The sequence below is a fragment of the Felis catus genome, chromosome D1 (assembly GCF_018350175.1).
Source record: "Felis catus isolate Fca126 chromosome D1, F.catus_Fca126_mat1.0, whole genome shotgun sequence".
In the NCBI taxonomy this organism is placed as follows: Eukaryota; Metazoa; Chordata; class Mammalia; order Carnivora; family Felidae; genus Felis; species Felis catus.
Window position 1 is genome coordinate 15,817,311 of NC_058377.1, and position 18,986 is coordinate 15,836,296.

The 18,986-nt window shown below is 56.9% G+C and overlaps 1 protein-coding gene across 3 annotated transcripts in view; it reads right to left on the bottom strand.

Annotated features, from left to right (window-relative positions):
- Positions 1-18,986, bottom strand: part of SCN4B (sodium voltage-gated channel beta subunit 4) — a 25,202-nt gene continuing 6,216 nt past the window's right edge. For all 3 annotated transcript variants that reach the window (XM_045038368.1, XM_023239154.2, XM_003992401.4), the window contains exons 2-5: positions 11,045-11,217; positions 9,831-10,059; positions 7,296-7,425; positions 1-3,779 (exon numbers count right to left, since the gene is read on the bottom strand). In XM_045038368.1, coding sequence (XP_044894303.1) covers positions 3,686-3,779; positions 7,296-7,425; positions 9,831-9,963 — 357 coding nt within the window. In that variant the 5' untranslated portion in view covers positions 9,964-10,059; positions 11,045-11,217 and the 3' untranslated portion in view covers positions 1-3,685. The remainder of the gene's footprint in view (positions 3,780-7,295; positions 7,426-9,830; positions 10,060-11,044; positions 11,218-18,986) is intronic.

Sequence of the window (18,986 nt, forward strand, 5' to 3'; positions counted from 1 at the left end):
TTTCTATTAAACATAATTTTTATTTCATCCAAGGCAAAGCTAAATAAAGTTCTACAATGCCAAACGTGGTGTAAAGGCAAGAGAGTTGATTGCATCCATCATTCTGTGCTTGAACACAAGTCATGGCTGGGGGTGTGCATCTCCGTGCCTCCCAGAGGCACCCACGGACCAGAGGCCTCCCGGACCCATTGCGGCACTGTTTTGATCTATAGTTATATTTAAAGAGTTGACTATGGGTATTGTCGTCCAAGCCAGAGGAATAAACCATGCATAAGATAGTCAAAAGCTCTGAATATCAGGTGGGAGGGGAGGGACTCCAACCCGGGACAGAGTAAGGTGAAGCAAGCTGTAGGATTTTCTCGAGAAGTTCCCCTCCTTGCCCTCCCCACCCACCCCATCCCCCCACTCCCAGCACTCATGGCAGCTGCCTGCGACCATGGGAGGGAGTCAGGGGGTAATGGGGCCCAGAAGCATGGCTGCTCTTCCCCTCTGTCTCTTATCCTCTCTCAGCCTCCAGGTGGCCCAACAGCTATAGCCCAGGCCAGGAAAGATGACTCCCCAAATGTGCCGAGTCTCCCCCCATCTCAGGCACACTCAGCCTTCACACACGCCTCCTACACAATCGCGCTTCCGTGCACAGCCCCTCCCCCCCCCCAACTCCACGGGCACATCCTCACCTGCCACCATCTCAGGAGCACGCTTTCACACCCCTCCCTTCACCCCCCAGCTCTGGTCAGCCAGCCAGGAGGGAAAAGCCTGCGCTCCGTCGGCCCCTCTCCCAGACCACTCTAGCCTTACAGGTTCATTCTGGCGGACTTTTGCTCAATTCTGGCCCAGGGAGAGACGCAAGGCCTAGAATGCTGAGGTCCTCGTTTGAGGCCCAGGATGGGGAATTGGAAGAGACTCTCGTGTTGGGTCTCGCGGACTTTACCGTGGGCACAGCTGCGTGCCTCCAGGGCTCCCAACCCTAACTCTGTGAATGGCTCTCTCTAGCCCAAGAGCCCTGGAGACACCCTCACCAGCCCCTGCGCGTCACCCTCTGAGATCTGCGCGCACTGACGGACGGCCTGGGCACATGGCTTTGCCCGTCTACATTCTATGGCGAATCCATGCCAGTGTGCCTCCCGGGTGCCCTCCCAGCGCTGGGGCAGAACATTCTCTGTTGCGGGGACAAAGCTGAGCATTCTTAGTCCCCACTCGCTCAATGCCCGTGGTGCCCCCAGGCACCGGGGCAACCCAAAGTGTCCCCCTCGGGTCCCCATTCTACCCCCTCTATTGAAAACTCCCGAACAGAAGCCGTGGATAAGAAGCTTCAAGCATCAGAGCCAAGGTTTCTAATATTGCAGAGACTAAAATAATTCCAAGGGGGAGGAGGGGGAAGAGAGCGAGAGTGGGTGAGAAAGAGAAAGTGCATGCGTGCGTGTGCATCGATGTGGGTCTATGTCTGTCTCGTGGGGAAGGGACACAGAGGTGAGGACAGGACAGACTTGGAACGACTCCTCCAATGATAAGGCCTGGCCTCCTAGATCCCTTTCCGAGCCAAAGAGATTTTTTTAAACAAAAACCCGTCAAGCCTCACAACAGTCCTGGGAGGTAGGTAAGTATTATTACACCCACTTTATAGACAGGAAAAACAGAGCCCAGAGCAGATGCGTGACCACCTATCGGTCAGCAGTAGACCCCGGAGCGGACAGGATGATGCTCTCCCCCCACCGCCCCCCTGCTCTGGAAACCCTGGCCTCCTCTGAAGAGAGTAAGAGGAGCCCAACCGATTCGGAGTCAGCTCGTTCAAACGTTGAAACCGGGAAGGAGAAGCAAGCGGCTTTCATGAAGGTGGCCACAAGAAGTTTTCCAAAAGGCTGGCCGTCTGCGTGTTCGCAAAGCCGCAAAAGTCTGAGCCCGAGCCTAGAGTTCTGGGGGGCCGAGGATGGGAGCCCTAGAGGCAGATCAGAGTGGGACCCTGTAAACCCGTCAGGTGGCGTGAGGGCCACGGGGCACAGCCAGGCACCTGTTATTCAGCGCCCCCCACCTCCACCCTGGGGGAAGCCCGCGGCCGCTTTTGGATAGGGAGAATCCGGTGGCAGCCCCCTAACCCCTGGGGAAGGGGGCTACTCCCTTCCTATCCCTCCCAGGCCCAGAGGACAGAGCGCCAGAGAGGGGGCGAGCGGGAACAGATTGTGGAGGCCTCCCCTAACCGCACACGGCTCCCTTCACCCCTCCTCCCGCCCCATGGGGACACCACCGCTGAATTCCCTGTCGGGGACCCTGACGGTTCCACGATCCCATCACTGTCCAAGGGGCCACTGGTGGGCCCCCTCAGCTCCCTGGTCCCCAGCATGGTCTTGGGAGGAAGCAGCACTACACCAGAGTTGACCATCACGTCCAGGCTGGAGAGGGGACAGAGGGGATGAGCCAGGACATGAGGAGCTAAGGCACAGTCCAGCCCCACACACAGGGATGTGCAAACCAGTTCTTAGAAAAGCAGAGAAGACTGCGAGAACTCTCTCCCTGCTCCTCCCCCACCCTCGGGGGGCGAGGGGGGAGGGTGGCACAGCTGAACGGGAAGCAGCCAGGAAACCCAAGGGCCCTCTCTTCCAAAGCGAGAGGATCCCTGAGGTGAAAGCAAGCCTTGACCCCAGGTTGGAGGTGAACAACCCGGGGCCAGGGGAGAAGGTGTGATGGATGGGCACGGGTGGGGGAGTGAGCCCACGGGAAGGGAGGGTCTGAGAGTGCAACACCTCAAGCAAGATGATGCCACCTGCCGCATCAGGGAAAGAGGAGCAGAGGGGAGCCAAGCTCGGGAGTTCCCAGGGGCGGCCATGGTCCCGCCATGCCGAGGAGAAGGGGCAGCCAGCACTGGTGGGGCCGGGGTGGGCATCCCAGTGGCCGAGGGGCCCTGGACACCGGCTCGCCCACGTCCTCAGTGCTGGTTCCCCGAGAAGAAATGCTAGGAAAGGCTTCAGTAGCACCCCCAGTGCTCCAGGAAGGCCGGGACCCCCCCTCCAAGACCAAGATGGTCAGCCCCAGTTGGGAAGGTTCACAGACTCCAAGCAGCAGTGGGGGACGGGGGGTCTGGGGGGTGGAGATGGGGCAGGGGCTGTGGGACACCCTGTGGAGGGGAGGAAGCGCCTCCCCAGAGGGACCTGGCGGGTCAGGTGTCCATCAAAGCCACTCACGGTAGCCAACCCCCCCCCCCCGCCAGCAGGCTCCCACCCCCGACCCTGAACAGAGGCCTGTAGGCCACAGCCACCGCAGAAAGGGCTAGATCTCCACGTTATTGTTCACTTGGGTCCAGCTACCGGGGCAGCCCTCACTGATCGCCCCCCAAGCCTCTCTTAAAGAGAAATCTGGAGGAAAACCAAGGTGTTGCTCATACAGGGTGGGGAGACTGAAGAAGACCGCATGTATCCAGGTGTCGGGGGACCCACCTTCCACACCGCCGAGCCCTCCTTTCCTTTCCTGAACTTTCCACAGGCCCCCTCCCCTGGCCGGCCCTCATCCCTGGGGAGCCCCGGCTGGGAGGGGGCAGGCAGGCTGGCCAGGACCCCGGTTTCTCCCCAGAAAGACTACAGCTGGAGCCAAGCAGCAGGTGTCTCAGGCACGTGGGTTCACGGACACGGCTCAAGCATCAGTTCCATCATCAGAAAGTGAGGCCCCCGGCGGCTGCTCGGCCCCCAGCAAGGGCTCACACTTTGGTTGGTGCTTTCTCTTCTGCCTTAGAGCCAGGTAACCCATTCTCTGTGTTATCATTCCCTGAGGAACTCATGAGGCACTCTTTCCTGGAGAGGGAGAGAGCAGGAGAGGGCACTGGTGAGGTGGTGAGGACAGGAGCAAGAGTAAGGGGTCAGCTCTGGAGAGAGGCGGTGGGCCCCACAACCCGCCCCAGGCCCTCTCTCTGGCCTTCTGGAGGGCCAAGGTGGCGAGAGGTCAAGTCATCTAACCTCTCTGGGCCTCAGTTTCCTCATCTATAAAATGGACGTAACGATGACACCTTCTTCGTGGGGGTGCCACAAGGCATCAGCGAGTACCTGGAACAGTGCCTGCCACGTGGACAGGACCCGGTAAGGCTCACCGTCACCTAGTCGCCCCAACGTGGCAAAAGGCAAGAAAGAGTACCAGGCGCTGTTCCCAGGGGCCAGGGCTCCGGGGAAGCCAAGCCAGGTTAATTCCCAGGCTGGGCCAGCCCAGGGGAAGGGTCCAGGCCAGCGGGCAGTACGTCAAGGACAAAGAGCTCCTCCCCAGGCCCCTGGCGGGCCCTTCAAGGCTCCCTGAGCCGGCTGTGAGCAGAGGTGGAGGAACACTCACGGAAGAGGGGGAGAGACAGAGCAGGGCATCGAGGGCGGCAGGTGTGGACAGAGTATGGCGGGATGGGGAGACGGCAGGAGGAAGGAGAGATGGTTACATGGGAAGACATCCCCCAGGAGTGCCACCACCCTGCCTGCCCAGAACTGGCCATGTTCCAGGGTAAGAATGTCCCACCTCAAAACAATTAAAAAATAAAAGGGGTGGGGGGGGGGCCTGGATGGCTCAGTCAGTTAAGCGTCCGACTTCGGCTCAGGTCACGATCGCACGGTTCGTGAGTTCGAGCCCCCTGTCGGGCTCCGTGCCGACAGCTCAGCGCCCGGAGCCTGCTTCGGATTCCGTGTCTCCCTCTCTCTCTCTGCCCCTCCCCTGCTCGTGCTCTGTCTCTCTCTCTTTCTCAAAAAGAAACAAACATTTAAAAAAAAAAAAAAAAGAATGCCCCACCTCGATGCCCGTACCCAGGCTGCCTACGGCTCTCCAGAGAAGCCCTGACCGCTACATCACTCCGAGCTCTCTGCTTGTGAAAGCTTCCAAGGCTTTTTCATGGCTGCTGTGGCCACAGACTATCTTCGCCTCACCCCGGACTTGTGCAGCCAGCTTCGAGGCCTTCGGGAAGGACTTGCTATCTTGTCCTCATCGGTTTCGTCTTGCAAAATTTACTCCAGAGCAGCAGCCTCTCGAGCTCCTCCTAGATCCCAATTCTGTTCTCTAATAGTCACTCGGTTCCCGGAAATTTGATATTCTTGGTGTCACTCCAATCCTAGTAACAATGAATAAGCAGGGCCCGGTGGCATACCACTAAAGACCCCTATGCAGATGGATCTAGCTGTCTACCTGTCTGTCTATCCGTCTGTCTGTCTACCTGTCTGTCTACCTGCCTGCCTACCTACCTATCCCTATACCTATGGCCAACCCAGACAACCACAATCTACCTAATTGTACTCCCAAGCACTCCAGATTTCTTTACTGAAAAGCTACTCGGTACCCAGCACTGTGTCAGACTAGCAGGCGCTGAGTGCCTGCTCTCAGAAAATTTGCAGTCTTCCAGAGAATGTGACATTAAACACATGACCCCAACACAATGATAGGGTGAAGGGTGTGCCAAAGAGGGATTCCCCGAGGAAGCCTCCTCCTAGGGATTGGGGAGGGCTCTTTGGACATGTCGCAGAAGTTGAGTCCAACAAAGATGAGCAGGAAAAAGGGAGGAGACATTCCAGGCAAAGGGAACAGCGCCTTTGAGGAGAAGCCCAGAATTGATCCCAAGATGCTGTCCCGCATGCATCTCCCTTCTGCTCCGGAAGCCACCCCATCTCTGCTGTTAATGCAGGCTTTCCTGCACTCACAGGACCCTTTGCAGGCTTCCCCGGGGTCTGAATCCCACCTCCAGCCTCCCCTCCCACCCAGTCCCTGTGCTCACCGAGGCCAGACCCATTCTTCCAAAGCCCTCTGATCATGCCAGGCCCTGAGAGCTCTCACAGGCTCCAATGCAGCCAGAAGGAAAACCGATCTCAACCCGGACTCCCAGGTCCCCAGGGGTCTCCCCGCAGCCCCCTCTGCAGGCTTTTTCTCTCCCCCGCCCCGACCACACGCCCCGCTCGCCCAACAAACAAAATGCCTTGTTCTTCCGACACATCCCTCCTCCCAGACTGTCCTCTTCTGCTCTCGGCAGTTCTGGAACACCCTTCTCCTGACCCTCCCCAGGGCTTAAATTATATCCATCTTGCAAGGCCTATCACAAATGTCCCTTTGGCCAGAAATCCTTCCCTGGCGTTCCACCCTCTCCTGAACCCCTGGAGCATTCTACCGCACCTCTGGGTGAAGTGTTACCATCTGCAGCAACCTCTTGGTTTATCAGCGCCCTAGCAAGAAAACGTCCGGTCTGCCTTGTCCTTGAGGAACCCATGGTGGTTCCCGAGAACCACCGTTTTCTTTTCTAAGTGCTCTTAAACCATATGCTGAACGGTCCGTTCTCCAATTTTGCTAACCGTCAACAGCAAAACTGGTCATTAAAAACAAAATGTGGTCCAACTCCATGCTCCTGGTCCCTCTCCAAACTCTCCAAAAGCCTGGTCATGATGCAGGGAGACAATCCAAGATTTCTTCATCCCAGCCAGTGCTGGAGGTGATACCCCGAGCCTCCCGCTCTCTACCCCCAGCGCTCTTCCCTTAATGTCCCCCCTGCCTTCAGCTTCCCTCCCTTCTTAACAGTACAGTTTCCGCCCTTTCCAGCCTAACTCCCTCTTCTCAACAAAGCGGAGTGACGGGGAGAAAAGCAGGGCAGTTCTGGGGCGCCTGGGTGGCTCAGACCGTTCAGCGTCCAACTTCAGCTCAGGTCATGACCTCTCGGTTCATGGGTTCGAGCCCCACGTTCCACACGCCTTTTCACATTCTCCTCCTGCTGTTCAGGAGCCCGACACAGTTCTGGCAATTCCGGGCCCCGGGGCTGGGCTCGTACCCTCTCTCTCTCCCTTCCCACCGGCCTTAAACCTGAGCTCGCCCTGGGGTTTCCGGCAAGGCCCTATCGGCCTTCTTAGATGTTAGTCTCCCCCGCGTGAACTTTCAGAATTAGGGTCTTCCCATTTTAGAGTTTCTGTACACGGAATCTCGCATTTTCTGTGATTCGGCAAAGCAGGCGTCGTCAGTCCTCTGGTAAGACTTAGGCTGGGGGGGTGCACATGGGAGGAGAGGAGCTAACGGGACGGACAGGAAGACAGCTAGAGGAGAAAGAGCAGGCAGGTTGTATCCGTGTGCTCCGGGAACTCAATAAATTCCTCCAGGAGGGAGAGGCAGAGGGGCTGGGAGGCGGGAGGAGAGGCGCAGGGATGGGAAGGAGGGGTAGGAGTGGGAAGCGAGGACGGGGTGAGGGGACACGTGGAAGGATGCAGGCGGACGGGGGCAGATGGCAGTGGGATGAGACAACGCCAGGCACACCCACGAGAGAAGACGGGACGGGGTGGTGGGCCCATGGGGGGGGGGGACAGGAGCCAACTCACTTTTTCTCCTGAGTCTTCTTGATGACGAAGGCGATGAATTTCTTGAGCAACAAAATGCAGATGAGGAGTCCGATGACCCCGCCCACGACGCTCAAGATGATGAGGGTCACTGTGTTGTCCACTTCTTCCACTGCACGGCCAGAGCAGAGAGAGGAGGGGGTGGGTGAGGGGAGCAGGAGTCACCTGGAGCCTGGCATGATGGCAGCCCAGCGGCTCCAGCCCTCCAACCCCGGGTCCGCGGCCCTCCCCAGGCCTTGCAGCGGGAAGTAGAAGCTGGAAAATGGCGTCCACCAGGCTAAGGCACAACACGAAGAGGGCCCTCCCCCGGCCCCCTCCGCGCACACACCCTCTCACAGACACACACACCGTTCTGGAATAGTCCAGACGCGGGGCCACAGCGGCTTTTGACCCCCAAATTGCCACATCGAATGTCATTGCTTCTTTCTGGGCCTCGTTTGTCCGTGCAGGAAAGATGAAGCATCTCCCTCTAACGACTTCTATGTGGCAGGAAGTCTTCAGGGTCAGGTCGTCCGGATTTTAACTACAGGATTTCAACAGTCACTAACGAGCTGGTGACTGGAGCTGGTCACTAACCCTTCTACCTCGGTTGCCTCATCTGAACTCCTGACTTCCGGAACCCCCTCCACTCCCTGTACCCCGACCTCCGTCGAGAAAATTCCACCCTTCCGGCCTTTTTGGCCAAAATGCTTGCAGTCATCCTTGACCCCTCCCTTCTCCAAACCCCCCATCCCATTCACCTGAGAATCCTGATGGCCCTAACTTAAAAATCCCAGAATCTGACCTCTCCGCGCCACACCGGCCCGAGACATCCTGGCCTGGATGTTTGCAGGAGCCTCTTAACCAGACTCCTTACTTCATCGTCTATTCTTGGCCCTGCAGAGAGCTTGTTTCAGGTTAACTCTTCCGCTCAGAGCTCTTTAGTGGCCCCCGTCTCCCTCAGGCGTGCAAGGCCCCACACAATATGGCTCAATCCAACCCATTTCTATTTGCTCTGCTCCAGCCACAGTGGCCTCTCTCTCTTTTTTTGTTTTTCTTCCCAGCCACAGTGCTCTCTTTGATGTTCAAGTATCTGCCTCAGGGCCTTTGCCCTTGCTGTTCCCTCTGCCTAGACTATCTTCCCAAAGATATCCCCATTGCTTCCTCAAATGTCCTTCTTCTCTGCGGCCTTTTTGGTGCGGCCTTCCCCTCTTTGCTTCCCCATTTTGCTTTTTCTTCACAACACCAGCTATGTCCTCTTCGACGACGTCATTTGCTTCTTTATTTTGTTTACTATATGTCTCCCCCGGCTGGAAGGACATCTCCAGCAGGGCGGAACTTTGTCTACCTTGTTCATGCTGTATCTTCGGCACCTAGAACAACGTCTACCACACGGTAGGGACTCGATAACTATCTGCTGAATAGATGAATGAAGGAGTCTGTAAAAATGGAGAAAAAATCCCTTCAAAGGGACGTGTGAGGATCAAAGGAGCGAAGGTAAGACACAGCGCCTAACTCAGGGTCTGGCACCCAGAAATGCTCCAGAAATGTGGCTTCCCTGCCTCTCTTCTTCCCTCACGGAAAGGCTGAGCACAAAGTGGGATAACATCCAAACATAGTACAAGAGGTGATGCTCTACACAGCGTTGACCCAGATGGCTCCAGGCTCATGGCGAGCTGCCTGGACGGCCGCTGGCTCTGCCCCTGACACGGCCAACAGTGAACCCATGGGCATCTCTCTCTCCAGGCCCCACATCATCCAGGAGGGCAGTGAACCCCCAGGAACACAAGAAATGCAGCACAAGCAGGATCCTTGATCAGCTTCCCTCCCTTTTTTTCCTCTTCTTCTGTGCCTCCTTAGCCTGGCAGACGCCCCATCCACGAAGCCCAGCCTGACACCTCCAGCCCCTTCTCTAACCACCTCTAGCGCCTGGAGTCATGTGACCACCTGGCTCCTCATCACCGGCTTCTTCACCCCCAATCCTTCCATCTGTGCCACACGGCAACCCCCAACTGGGGTTTAAGCGCCAGAGGGGAGCAACCGTTCTTATCAATCTCAGCTGCCTGTGCCTCTCCACGCTCCACCCCTACTTCAGTTCTCTGCTCACCTGTCTTCTGTCCTACCCTGAACTCTAAATTCCTCAAGGAAGAACACTGTGGATCAGTCGTAGCCCTTTTGGTTGGATACCTGGCATGCGACCAACAGTTGCTAAGGGAATCCACAAGAGCGGTAATAGTCGGCACACCCCAAGAACTTCCCCGCCATAAAACACTCCTAGCTCGCGTCTCTACTTTTCACGGGTACCCTAGGAGAATGTAGATTTTACAGATGAGGAAAACGGGCTCAGAGGAGCGAAATGGATATCACGAGCTATTCAGCAGCAGAATTCAGTCTTCCTGCTCAGTTATTTGAGCTTCCAGACGTGACTCCAGTAACTCTCGAGAGCATAAAACAAAAGAAAACACCAGCGGGGTCCATTTTGCCATTTCACCGTAACACTGAGTGGGGTATCCCTTGTCCCAGCCCCCCACTGCTTACGTTTATCGACGACTTGGAGGGTGATGGTGGCCTGGTGATGAATATTTTTCTCCTTGGGGTTCCTCACATGACAGGTGTATTTGCCCGTGTCGCTGAATTCCAGGTTCCTCAGCAGAATGGAAATGTTGTTCATCTTCTCCTTAGTGGAGCCCTCCAGAGTGATGCGGTCATCGTCTTTTGACTTCACCTTGGGGTCAGACTTCTCATTCTTCACTGTCCCATCTATGATCTATAGGGGGAAGGAGGTGGGGAAGAGATGGCCGAGAAAGAATCAGAGTCCTCAGAAGTCATGGCATCACTTCCAGCCCATCCCTTAGGTGCCTCCCTGCCCAGGTCCAGAAAGAGCCTGCCGCCAGAGATGCTGCCCCCGCTTGGTTTCCTCCCAATATCGATGACTCTGCCTGTCTAACCTGCATTTTGCTTGCTTCGCGCTAAACCCATTTTCTGTCATTAAGGTCTCCCTGGAAGGCAGCACAGCTTTTACTGCTTTCTTCTTAAAAGCCTTTTACATAATGACTCCGGCGAATCCCACACTCATTTCCCTCTGTCAACACCCCCCACCCCGGCCTTTGCTGACACCTTGTCCCCTGTCCATCTGAATGCTGGCCCTCCGTCAAGACCTGGATCAGTCCCAATCCTACGGCACCGTCCATCAACAGCCTCTGAGTTCGGCGTTTAATTACATCCAGAGTTGGTCTCTTGTGGCTTCCTTCCTTACACCTTGGGACCCCTACCGGACCACGCGGTGACTCCTCCCTAAGCCCCTGCTGACTGATCCACCCCACCCCCAGCCCACAGCCCTGCCAGATACTCCTGGAGAGCTTCCTCTTCCCTCCCTTCAGGTACAGCTCCCCAGCCCTTCTCCCCTTGGCCTCTTCTCATTCCCTCTCTCCCAGCCTTCCAGAGGTCTTTTCTCTCTCCCGTTTTTTGAATCATTTTCACACAAGCAATCCAAGTTTCAGGTACTCCTTCAGACCAGACAAGGACTCTAGCCAAGAATTCCAACAAATTCCCCCCAATTCTGGAAACACAGTCCTCCCACTTGGATCCTTCCGGACAGCTCTGGGCAGAATGCTAGGAGCAAGGGTGACAGCAGGTGGATTCTGGGGACCATTGCAGCGATGTCAGTCCAGAAGGGACCAGACCGGGGGAACGGGAGGCAGGGGTAAGGCACAGGGAGCTGAGCTGTCCCCTCCCCTCCCCCCGCGACTTACAATCCTGAATGTGTCACTGCTGTTGTACGACCACCAGAAGTAGAGGTCCTGGAAGCCAAAACAGCTGGAGAAAGTGCAGGGCAGCAAGATCTCCGTGCCGTTGACGGCGTAGATGGTGGTGGCCTTTCCCACGGACACCTCCAGCGACAGGGACACGGGGAGCAGGAAGAGACCTGTGTGAGAGACACCACCCCCCTTAATAAAACCCCCACGGGAATCCCCAGCCTGGAGCTCTGGAAGAGGACACTCGGGCAGGGAGGAGTGGCTTGGCCGGGCAGGGAGGTCTCTGTCACCCCCGGTATCAACTTGGGGAGGACGGTCCCCTTCACTGCAGCTCACACTGCCTGAGCCACCCGCCCTCATTCATTTCTCCCGCCTGGCCCGGGCCGGTGAGCCGCCCCTGTGGCACACGGAATGACCACCAGGGGTCACCCCAACCCAAGAAAAAGGGGCCCTCGCCGCGAGTCGGCGCCCCCTAACCCGCGGGGCAGTCCCTGAAAGTGCCATTGCCGCACCCCGCCGGTGCCGGACGGGCCCGGCCTATTGGCGGTGGGAATGGCCCCCGGGACGCTGCGCGGCCCCCTCGTTACATTTCCCGGATTGGGGGGTGGGGACGAGGCGAGGTCCCGCGCGGGGAAGAAGGGAAAATGGGCAAACCCGGTCCCCGACACCGCGCAGCGGCCTCTTGGTCCTGAGCCCTGGACCCTCGCACCGGCCCCCAGGGGCTGAGAGGCTGAGGGCCACCTCCCGCCGGACCGTGCCTGCCGGGGCCGGGTCCCACGGCCCCTGGACACCTGCCGGATCCTGAGAACGGGAGGAAGGCGACCCCCCGGGCCAGGACCGACGGGGGTGACCGGGGGACCGGGAGAGGGGGTGGGGTGGCTCGGAGGCTCGGAGGCTCGGGTCAGGCGAATATAGGAGGGAAAGGGAGCGGGCAGACCCCGCTGGAGGCAGAGTCCAGACGACAGGGATGCACGGGATACGGGCGGTGTGGAGGGTGCCGGACCGCTGTCCCCTCCCGGCCCGGAGTAGCCCGGACTGTTCCCCACACCCCGGAGCCCCTCTCGGCCCTCCTTCCGGAACGTTCCTCGAGCACCAACCCCCCCTCCCCCCCCCCCCCTCCCCCGCCGCCGGTCTCTTTCTCCCAACCTCGCACCCACTACGCAGGACATCATTGGGCCTGGGAACCACCAGTCTCCACTCGCCTCTGGGACCCACCTCGTGGCCCCGGCCCTCCTCCTGTCCTACAGAGCCCTTTGAGGAGACCCCGCGCTAGGGGGCGTGGGGAGGAGGGGCGTCAGAATAAGATGCCTAGCTGTCCTTGCCCCTAAGTGAAAGGGGCACCTGGGGTCGCCCTGAGCGAGGTCTCAGAGAGGGTCCTACTGGGGTTCCCAGCCGTCCCCGGAATAATGACCCTTTCCCGGGCCCAGAGCTCTGCTACAGGCCGCACGTGGGTCATCCCATTTCGTTCCCAACTCACACCTGGAAGATGGGTATTTCTGTAAGACTGAGCCACTCAGGGGCCCGGACTTCCGGCTCAGGTCAGGATCTCACTGTGGGTTCCACCCCTGCCTCCGGCGCCGAGCTGAGGGCTCGGAACCTGGAGCCTGCTTCCGATTCTGGGTCTCCCTCTCGCTCTGCCCCTCCCCCGCTCTCGCTCAGTCTCACCCTCTCAAAAATAAAAATAAGCGTTACAAATAAAAAGGTGGGTATTCGCAATCCTACACTTTACAGACGGGAAAAGTGAGACTCCGAAAAGCAAAGCGTGTTGCCCAAAGTGGTGCAACTCGTGGGGTTCTGGAAACGTGAACCCAGGTCTGACTCAAGAGCTAGCGGGCAGGAGAGAGCAGCCCTGTGGCTGCACTGACTCCCGTCTCGAAGTTTCCCTGATTTTTCTTCCCAGACTGCAGCTCCTCCCAGCCGCTTGGACCTCCGGCCTGGCGTTCCCAGAGTGCCCGAGCTAGACGCCCCAGGCTGATCCGTTACTCTCACTGCCCATCTTAGAGACGGGACAGCAAGGCCCCACATGGGAAGTGACTTGGCTGCACTGACCGGGCGTGATGGCTGGGCCCCCTGAGACCCCCGCCCCCTCAGCCCAGATCCGCTGATGGGTGTTGTTCCCAAGACAGCCAGGGTCAGTCCTTGTCTTAGGGGTCACCAACCTCTCTCTTTGTCCCATCCTGACTCGCAAGGACCCCTTTTGTCTACCGTGATTCCTTCATGGTCCCTAATCAGTTTCCCCTTGCTTTGCTCACCGGAGGTAATGATGCACCTAAGCAGTGCTTTTTAAATGACAGCGAAGGGCTCCAAGGAGGGCCAACGGCCCCACTTCTTGCACTCAGGGCCCCACTCAGCTTCTTCACGTCCCCCCAGCTGCTGAAGGCAACGTGGAGGGCTCTCACCTCGAAGGTCAGAAGGAACACGCAATGGTCCAGGAACCCACCGTGGCCCCTGCCAGTGTCGATCACAGCCGATACTTACTGAGCATGTACTATGTGCCAGGCACATCGGATCTATACCCATCCTGTGAGCGATGTGCTATGATAAGTCCGTATTATAGATGAGACAACTAGCACAGAGAGGTTAAGTGGCTCGCCTTTCGGTCAACAAGAAACATTTCCAGCACTCCAAAGCCCCAAAGCAAGAAACTCCTTTCTCACATCCTAGTAGAGACGGGTTTGCCCGCCAAGGTTCCCTTGAGTGTTGAGAAGTTAGCCCTCGTTCTTCGATCGGCTCTTACGTGCCAGGAATTGTTCTAGAATGTGGCTTTCCAACTTGAGACAGCATCCGGATCACCTGGAGGACACTGACAGATGGCTTGGCCCCACCTCTGGAGTTTCTGCTTCAGTCCAGAGAGCCTACTGGAAATTAGAAATTTGCATTTCTAGGGGCGCCCGGGGGGGCTCGGTGGGTTAAGCTTCTGACGCTTGATTTCGGCTCAGGTCATGATCTCATGGTTCCTGGGTTCGAGCCCTGCGTTGGGCTCGGTGCTGACAGTGCAGAGCCTGCTGGGGAGTCTCTCTCTCTCTCTCTCAAAATAAATAAACACTTTTAAAAAAAGAAATTTGCATTTCTTCATGTTCTCAGGGAATACTTTGGTCAGCAACAACACTTTGAAAACCACTGTCCTAGAGGATTTATCCATATTAACGCCAGCTTTTATTAGAACACCAAAAGGTAGGTATAATTTTTCTCATTTTACAGACGGTGAAACTGAGGCTCAGAGAGCTTACATAACTTGCCCAGGGCCGCATAGTAACTGGGGTGAATCTGGGACTGAGCCCAGGGCATGTTATATGCCCTGTCTCATTTAATCCTCATAATAATCCTAGGAGGTAGTTATTTTTATCCTTAATATACAAAATGAAAGGAACAGACTCAGAGAAAATCACTTGCTCAAGGCCACACACCCGGCGAGTGGAATAAGCCGCATTCTCAAGGCTAGCTCGGCTCACTGCTCCTGGTTTCCTTTTTCTCTCTGCCCCTGCCCTGCAACACACCTCCCCTAGAAGTCTGGGGACAGCAGCCAGACAGGAGCAAGCGTCCGACTTCGGCTCAGGTCATGATCTCACGGTTTGTGAGTTCGAGCCCCGCACCGGGCTCTGTGCTGACAGCTCAGAGCCTGGAGCCTGCTTCCGATTCTGGCTCTCTCTCTGCCCTTCTCCTACTCTTTCTCTCTCTTTCTCTCTCAGATGTAAGTAAACATTTAAAAAAAATTTTTTTTAAAAGATGGCCCTTCGTAGGCAACCCGAGCTCTCCTTCTGACCCCCGTCGCTCCCCCAAACCAAGGAACAGAGTGTGGAGCTATGATGGGGAAGCCTTCAGGAGAAGCTTCCTAATAACCACAGGCCTCCCTCGGTGCCCAAGCTCCAAGGACAGCCATAGCTCCAGCCTCCAGTGCTCACCGGCACCTCTGGCCAGGAACCCGGATCCTGAGGCAGATGGGGGGGGAACTCAAGTCAAGGGTCACATCCCCTCCCCAACCCCCGCCAGAATGGGATATCCAAGAACACCAAAAATACACATCGAAAGCAAAATCTTTCTGACTGCTTTAAATAGGGAGAGGCCAAGAAGGGCAAAAGAAGAGTCCAGAACGGAGGACAGGCTATTTCTTTAAGGTCTAGCTCATGACAATGCATATTTCTGCCTGATTAGCGTGTGCCTATGTGGATGACTTAACTCTAATACACTCAGGACTCCCACAGTGAAACATTGCCATTCCCAGCATAGCCTGGAGGGGACAAAGGAAAGGCAGAGAGGCTTCCACGGAAAAGTCCAAAGCCCTGCCCAAGTTCAGGCATCAGAGACGGCGGGCAAGCCTGGGCTCTGCACCGCACAGCCTCCCAGCGGTCTGGAAGTCCTGCCCGCTATGCCCGGGAGGCTCGTGCACAGAAAAGCCAGGGGCCTGTCTGCCGTGTTCTCCCATTGGCAATGCTCTACTGGGGGGACAGGAGGGAACAAGGGCAGATGTTGGTCCACTAGAAGCCCCCGGAAGAGTGCTTCAGTAGGATGACCAAGCCAGGAGCGGACTGGTCAGCAGGTGCCAAGCAGGCCCCACGCTGCCTGCTGACCTTGATAAAGTCAGAGACGCCACAGCCCGCATGCACACCCCAGACCAGGGACGCCTGTCTTTCCTACCTCCTGAGCTTGGTATAAAGACAAAACATGAGCTCACAAAGCCCATGAAGGGCCTCAGTGAGGCCACCCCTCTGACCTAGGCACCTCGCAGGGAGAGGAGGATGATATTTGAAAGGAGGGAGGGGGACAGGGCTCACCCCCATCACAGGTCTGGACGCGACCAGGGGACCTCTAGGTCAATGGCCAGTGTCAGCCGAAAATGCCCCCAGGCCGTTCGCCCACTAGTTTGCACTCGTGCCCTATATCACCACTTGGAGGTGATTGTGTCTGTGCGGCCATTTCCCCGGAGTGAAGACGTTGCTTAGAATTTCAACTGTTTAGAATTTCAGTGTGTGCCTGTATTTGGGACTGGGGGCCTCTTTCTGGCCTCAGGGGTCGATGAACAAGGTCTCACCCTGTGGAATACCACCCTGAGCCCCAAATCTTTGCCTCTGCTCCCTGAAAGGCCCTGACTACCCAGCGACTCTCGGAGCCTCCATTTTCTTTGCCCTCTGGGAAGCCTTCGGCCCCTCCACTCTCATCTGGGTGCTGCGGGTATTGTCTGAGGAGTCACTCGAGCTGCCCAAGTTTTAGTAAAGTAAAAAAAGCCCTAGGGGCGCCTGGGTGGCTCAGTGGGTGAAGCGTCCGACTTTGACTCAGGTCATGATCTCGCGGTGTATGAGTTCGAGCCCCGCGATGGGCTCTGTGCTGACAGCTCGGAGCTTAGAGCCTGCTTCCAATTCTGTGTCTCCCTCTCTCTCTGCTCCTCCCCTGTTGATGCTCTGTCTCTCTCTCTCTCTCTCTCTCTCTCTCTCAAAAATAAATAAACATTAAAAAAAAAATTTTTAAGTCCTTGGCGCATGCAGATGTTATCATTAAATATTCACACCAGCGGGAATCTTACGGTCACGGTCACCATCAAACGTTCCAAGGCAAATGCCAAGGCAGGAAATGGTCTGCCACCTCTCCCCAAATCCAAGGATCAATCACTCACACACACACACACACACACACACACACACCGCCAGAGGGGAGGGAGCAAAGAGGGGCAAGGTGGCATGGGCTCTAAGTTTAGCTCCAAGGGCTGGCCTGGCAGCATGGGAGGCGGAAGCGGGCTGACTGTAACAGGGAAGCTGATACGCTCTGGTCCCTGGCCCCGGGGGAGTCAGACAGAGACAGGCTCAAAGTTAGAGCTGAGTAGCAGAAAGTGGGCCGAGGCAGCAGGACAAGACCCCTCCTGGGGAGCAGGGCCCTGGGGGCCGTGGGAGGCAGGGCTGGGCCAACCAAGGCCCCTGGGCCCAGAGACAAAGGAAAGATTTCGGCTCCCTCTCCCTAGGCAACCTGCCTACTTCCTGCCCACCCCCAGGAGCTTTGCTGAGACAGAAGTGTGCCCCCGAGAGAGTACTGGATGCTCAGCAAAACCAGCTTTGCCAACAAGTCCAAACAGCGAGCCTGCCCCCCCTCCCCCTTGCAGCCACGGAATGGGTGTGTGGGCACAACCAGCCGGCGGCTTATGCAGAGATCCCTGCACTCTCAGCGAGAGGTGGGAGTACCTGTGCCCAGGGCCTACCTTTCGCACTGATCCTAGCACTGGGGGGGGAGGGGAGGGAGGGCTTTGGGATACCCCCACGGCCCGCATCTCCAGAAAACCAGCCCGTCACCCAGTCCAGCTCAAAACCAAGGGCATCTCTCCACTCCTCCTCTTTCCCGTCCTCTTCTCCGTGAACTCCTTACCTCACCCTTTCCTTTCCTTTTCTCTGAGCGGGTCTGAGCACCTTCTCCTTAATTGTGTTCTCATTAAACAAGCCCTTAATAAATACATACCAAGGGAAAGAGGGTTGTGCAACATAGCACCCTCACAAGTGATAATTAAACACAGATCACAGCAATTAAGCAAATCGGGGAACAAGGAAGGGGCGGGCAGGACAGACATATTACCAGTTACAAGCTGGGGAAGGGACTGGCACCCACGTAAACCCCAGCCGCAACAATACGACCTTGGAAACTGCTTCTCTGTTTAAGAGAGGGATATGTTGTGGGGTTATGAGAAATCTGTAGTCTCAATAAGTGAAACTGACTTTGACATGGGGTGGGGGGGGTAGGGACCCCGGGGAGCTTACTGCTTTGTGCCCAGTCTCTGCAGGTGTCTGGGCCCCCAAGCCTCTATCCCTACAGGCCTCACCCCTTCTTCAGCTCAAGAGCACAATCCTGCTGACCTTCCCTCTCACCAGACTTTAGTCAACTGGGAGGCAAGTTGGGCTGACAGAGCCCAAGAGAACTGGATTCTGTCCCACTTGACCATCAATTGGCCATGTTGGGTGAGTCACCTTCCCTCTCTGGACCCTGGCTTCCTCATCCTTAAGGGAACTCTGTGATACGGTTTTCAAACTTCCTGCCAGCTCGGATGCTGCCAGGGAGCTTCTCAAGTTGGCTGTCCAATTGCCCCTGTATCTCCCCCGCTGGACTGGGAGCAAAGATAGCGGCTGTGTCCCAAGCTCAAAGCAATGCCCTCTGTGAGGGCTCAGGAGCGGCCGCCTGGGCCGGGTCCAAGGAGGGACCCTGGTGGTCCTAAGTCTACCCAGCTGAACAGTCCTTGGGGGAAGGGGGGAGGGGACGTTTTCCACCTGGAGCAAAGTACCAGGACTCTGCCCACCGCAGGCAGAAGGCAGGGCAGAGGTGTTGATAAGTGGGCTGGTTTAATGACTGTAGGAGTTTGACTTCCCCCAGGGACCCCTTACCCCTGCCGTGGCCACAGTGGGCACCCGGGCTGATCAGAGGCAAGATGGGGGTGGGGAGAGCTGGCACACAGCGGCCCTGCGCCCACCCGATGAAGAGGGAGCCTCAGGCCTCGCAGACGCCAACCTCATCAGGGTCACGGCGAAAGCAGCACAAACCTGCGCCCAAGGGACGAGAGACAACACCCGTGTCTGCTCGCCAGCTGTAGGGATGTAAGTAAATCAGTGGCTCCTGAGTGAAAGAAATACTCTACCCTCCTCCGCACCACGTGCATACACGTGGCCACACAGGTCCGCATACAGTTTATTTACATTTGCACGCACAGCAGCGGCCGCCCTTAAAAGCTTCGGTCTCCCTGTTGCCGGCACAAACGCCTACATCACGCACCTAGCCTGACGAGGGGAGCCGCCAAAAGCCAAATCTGACAAATATAAACAGGAAGAAGGGCAGGTGCCAGAGATGGGGTCAGCTTACGTTGAAATCCAGCTATGATTTACGAGGGGATTAGATTCTGGACTGATACCATTCTCTAATCTCTGGGAGTTCGCCACTCAAAACTGTCACGTGTATATTAATAGATGTTAATACT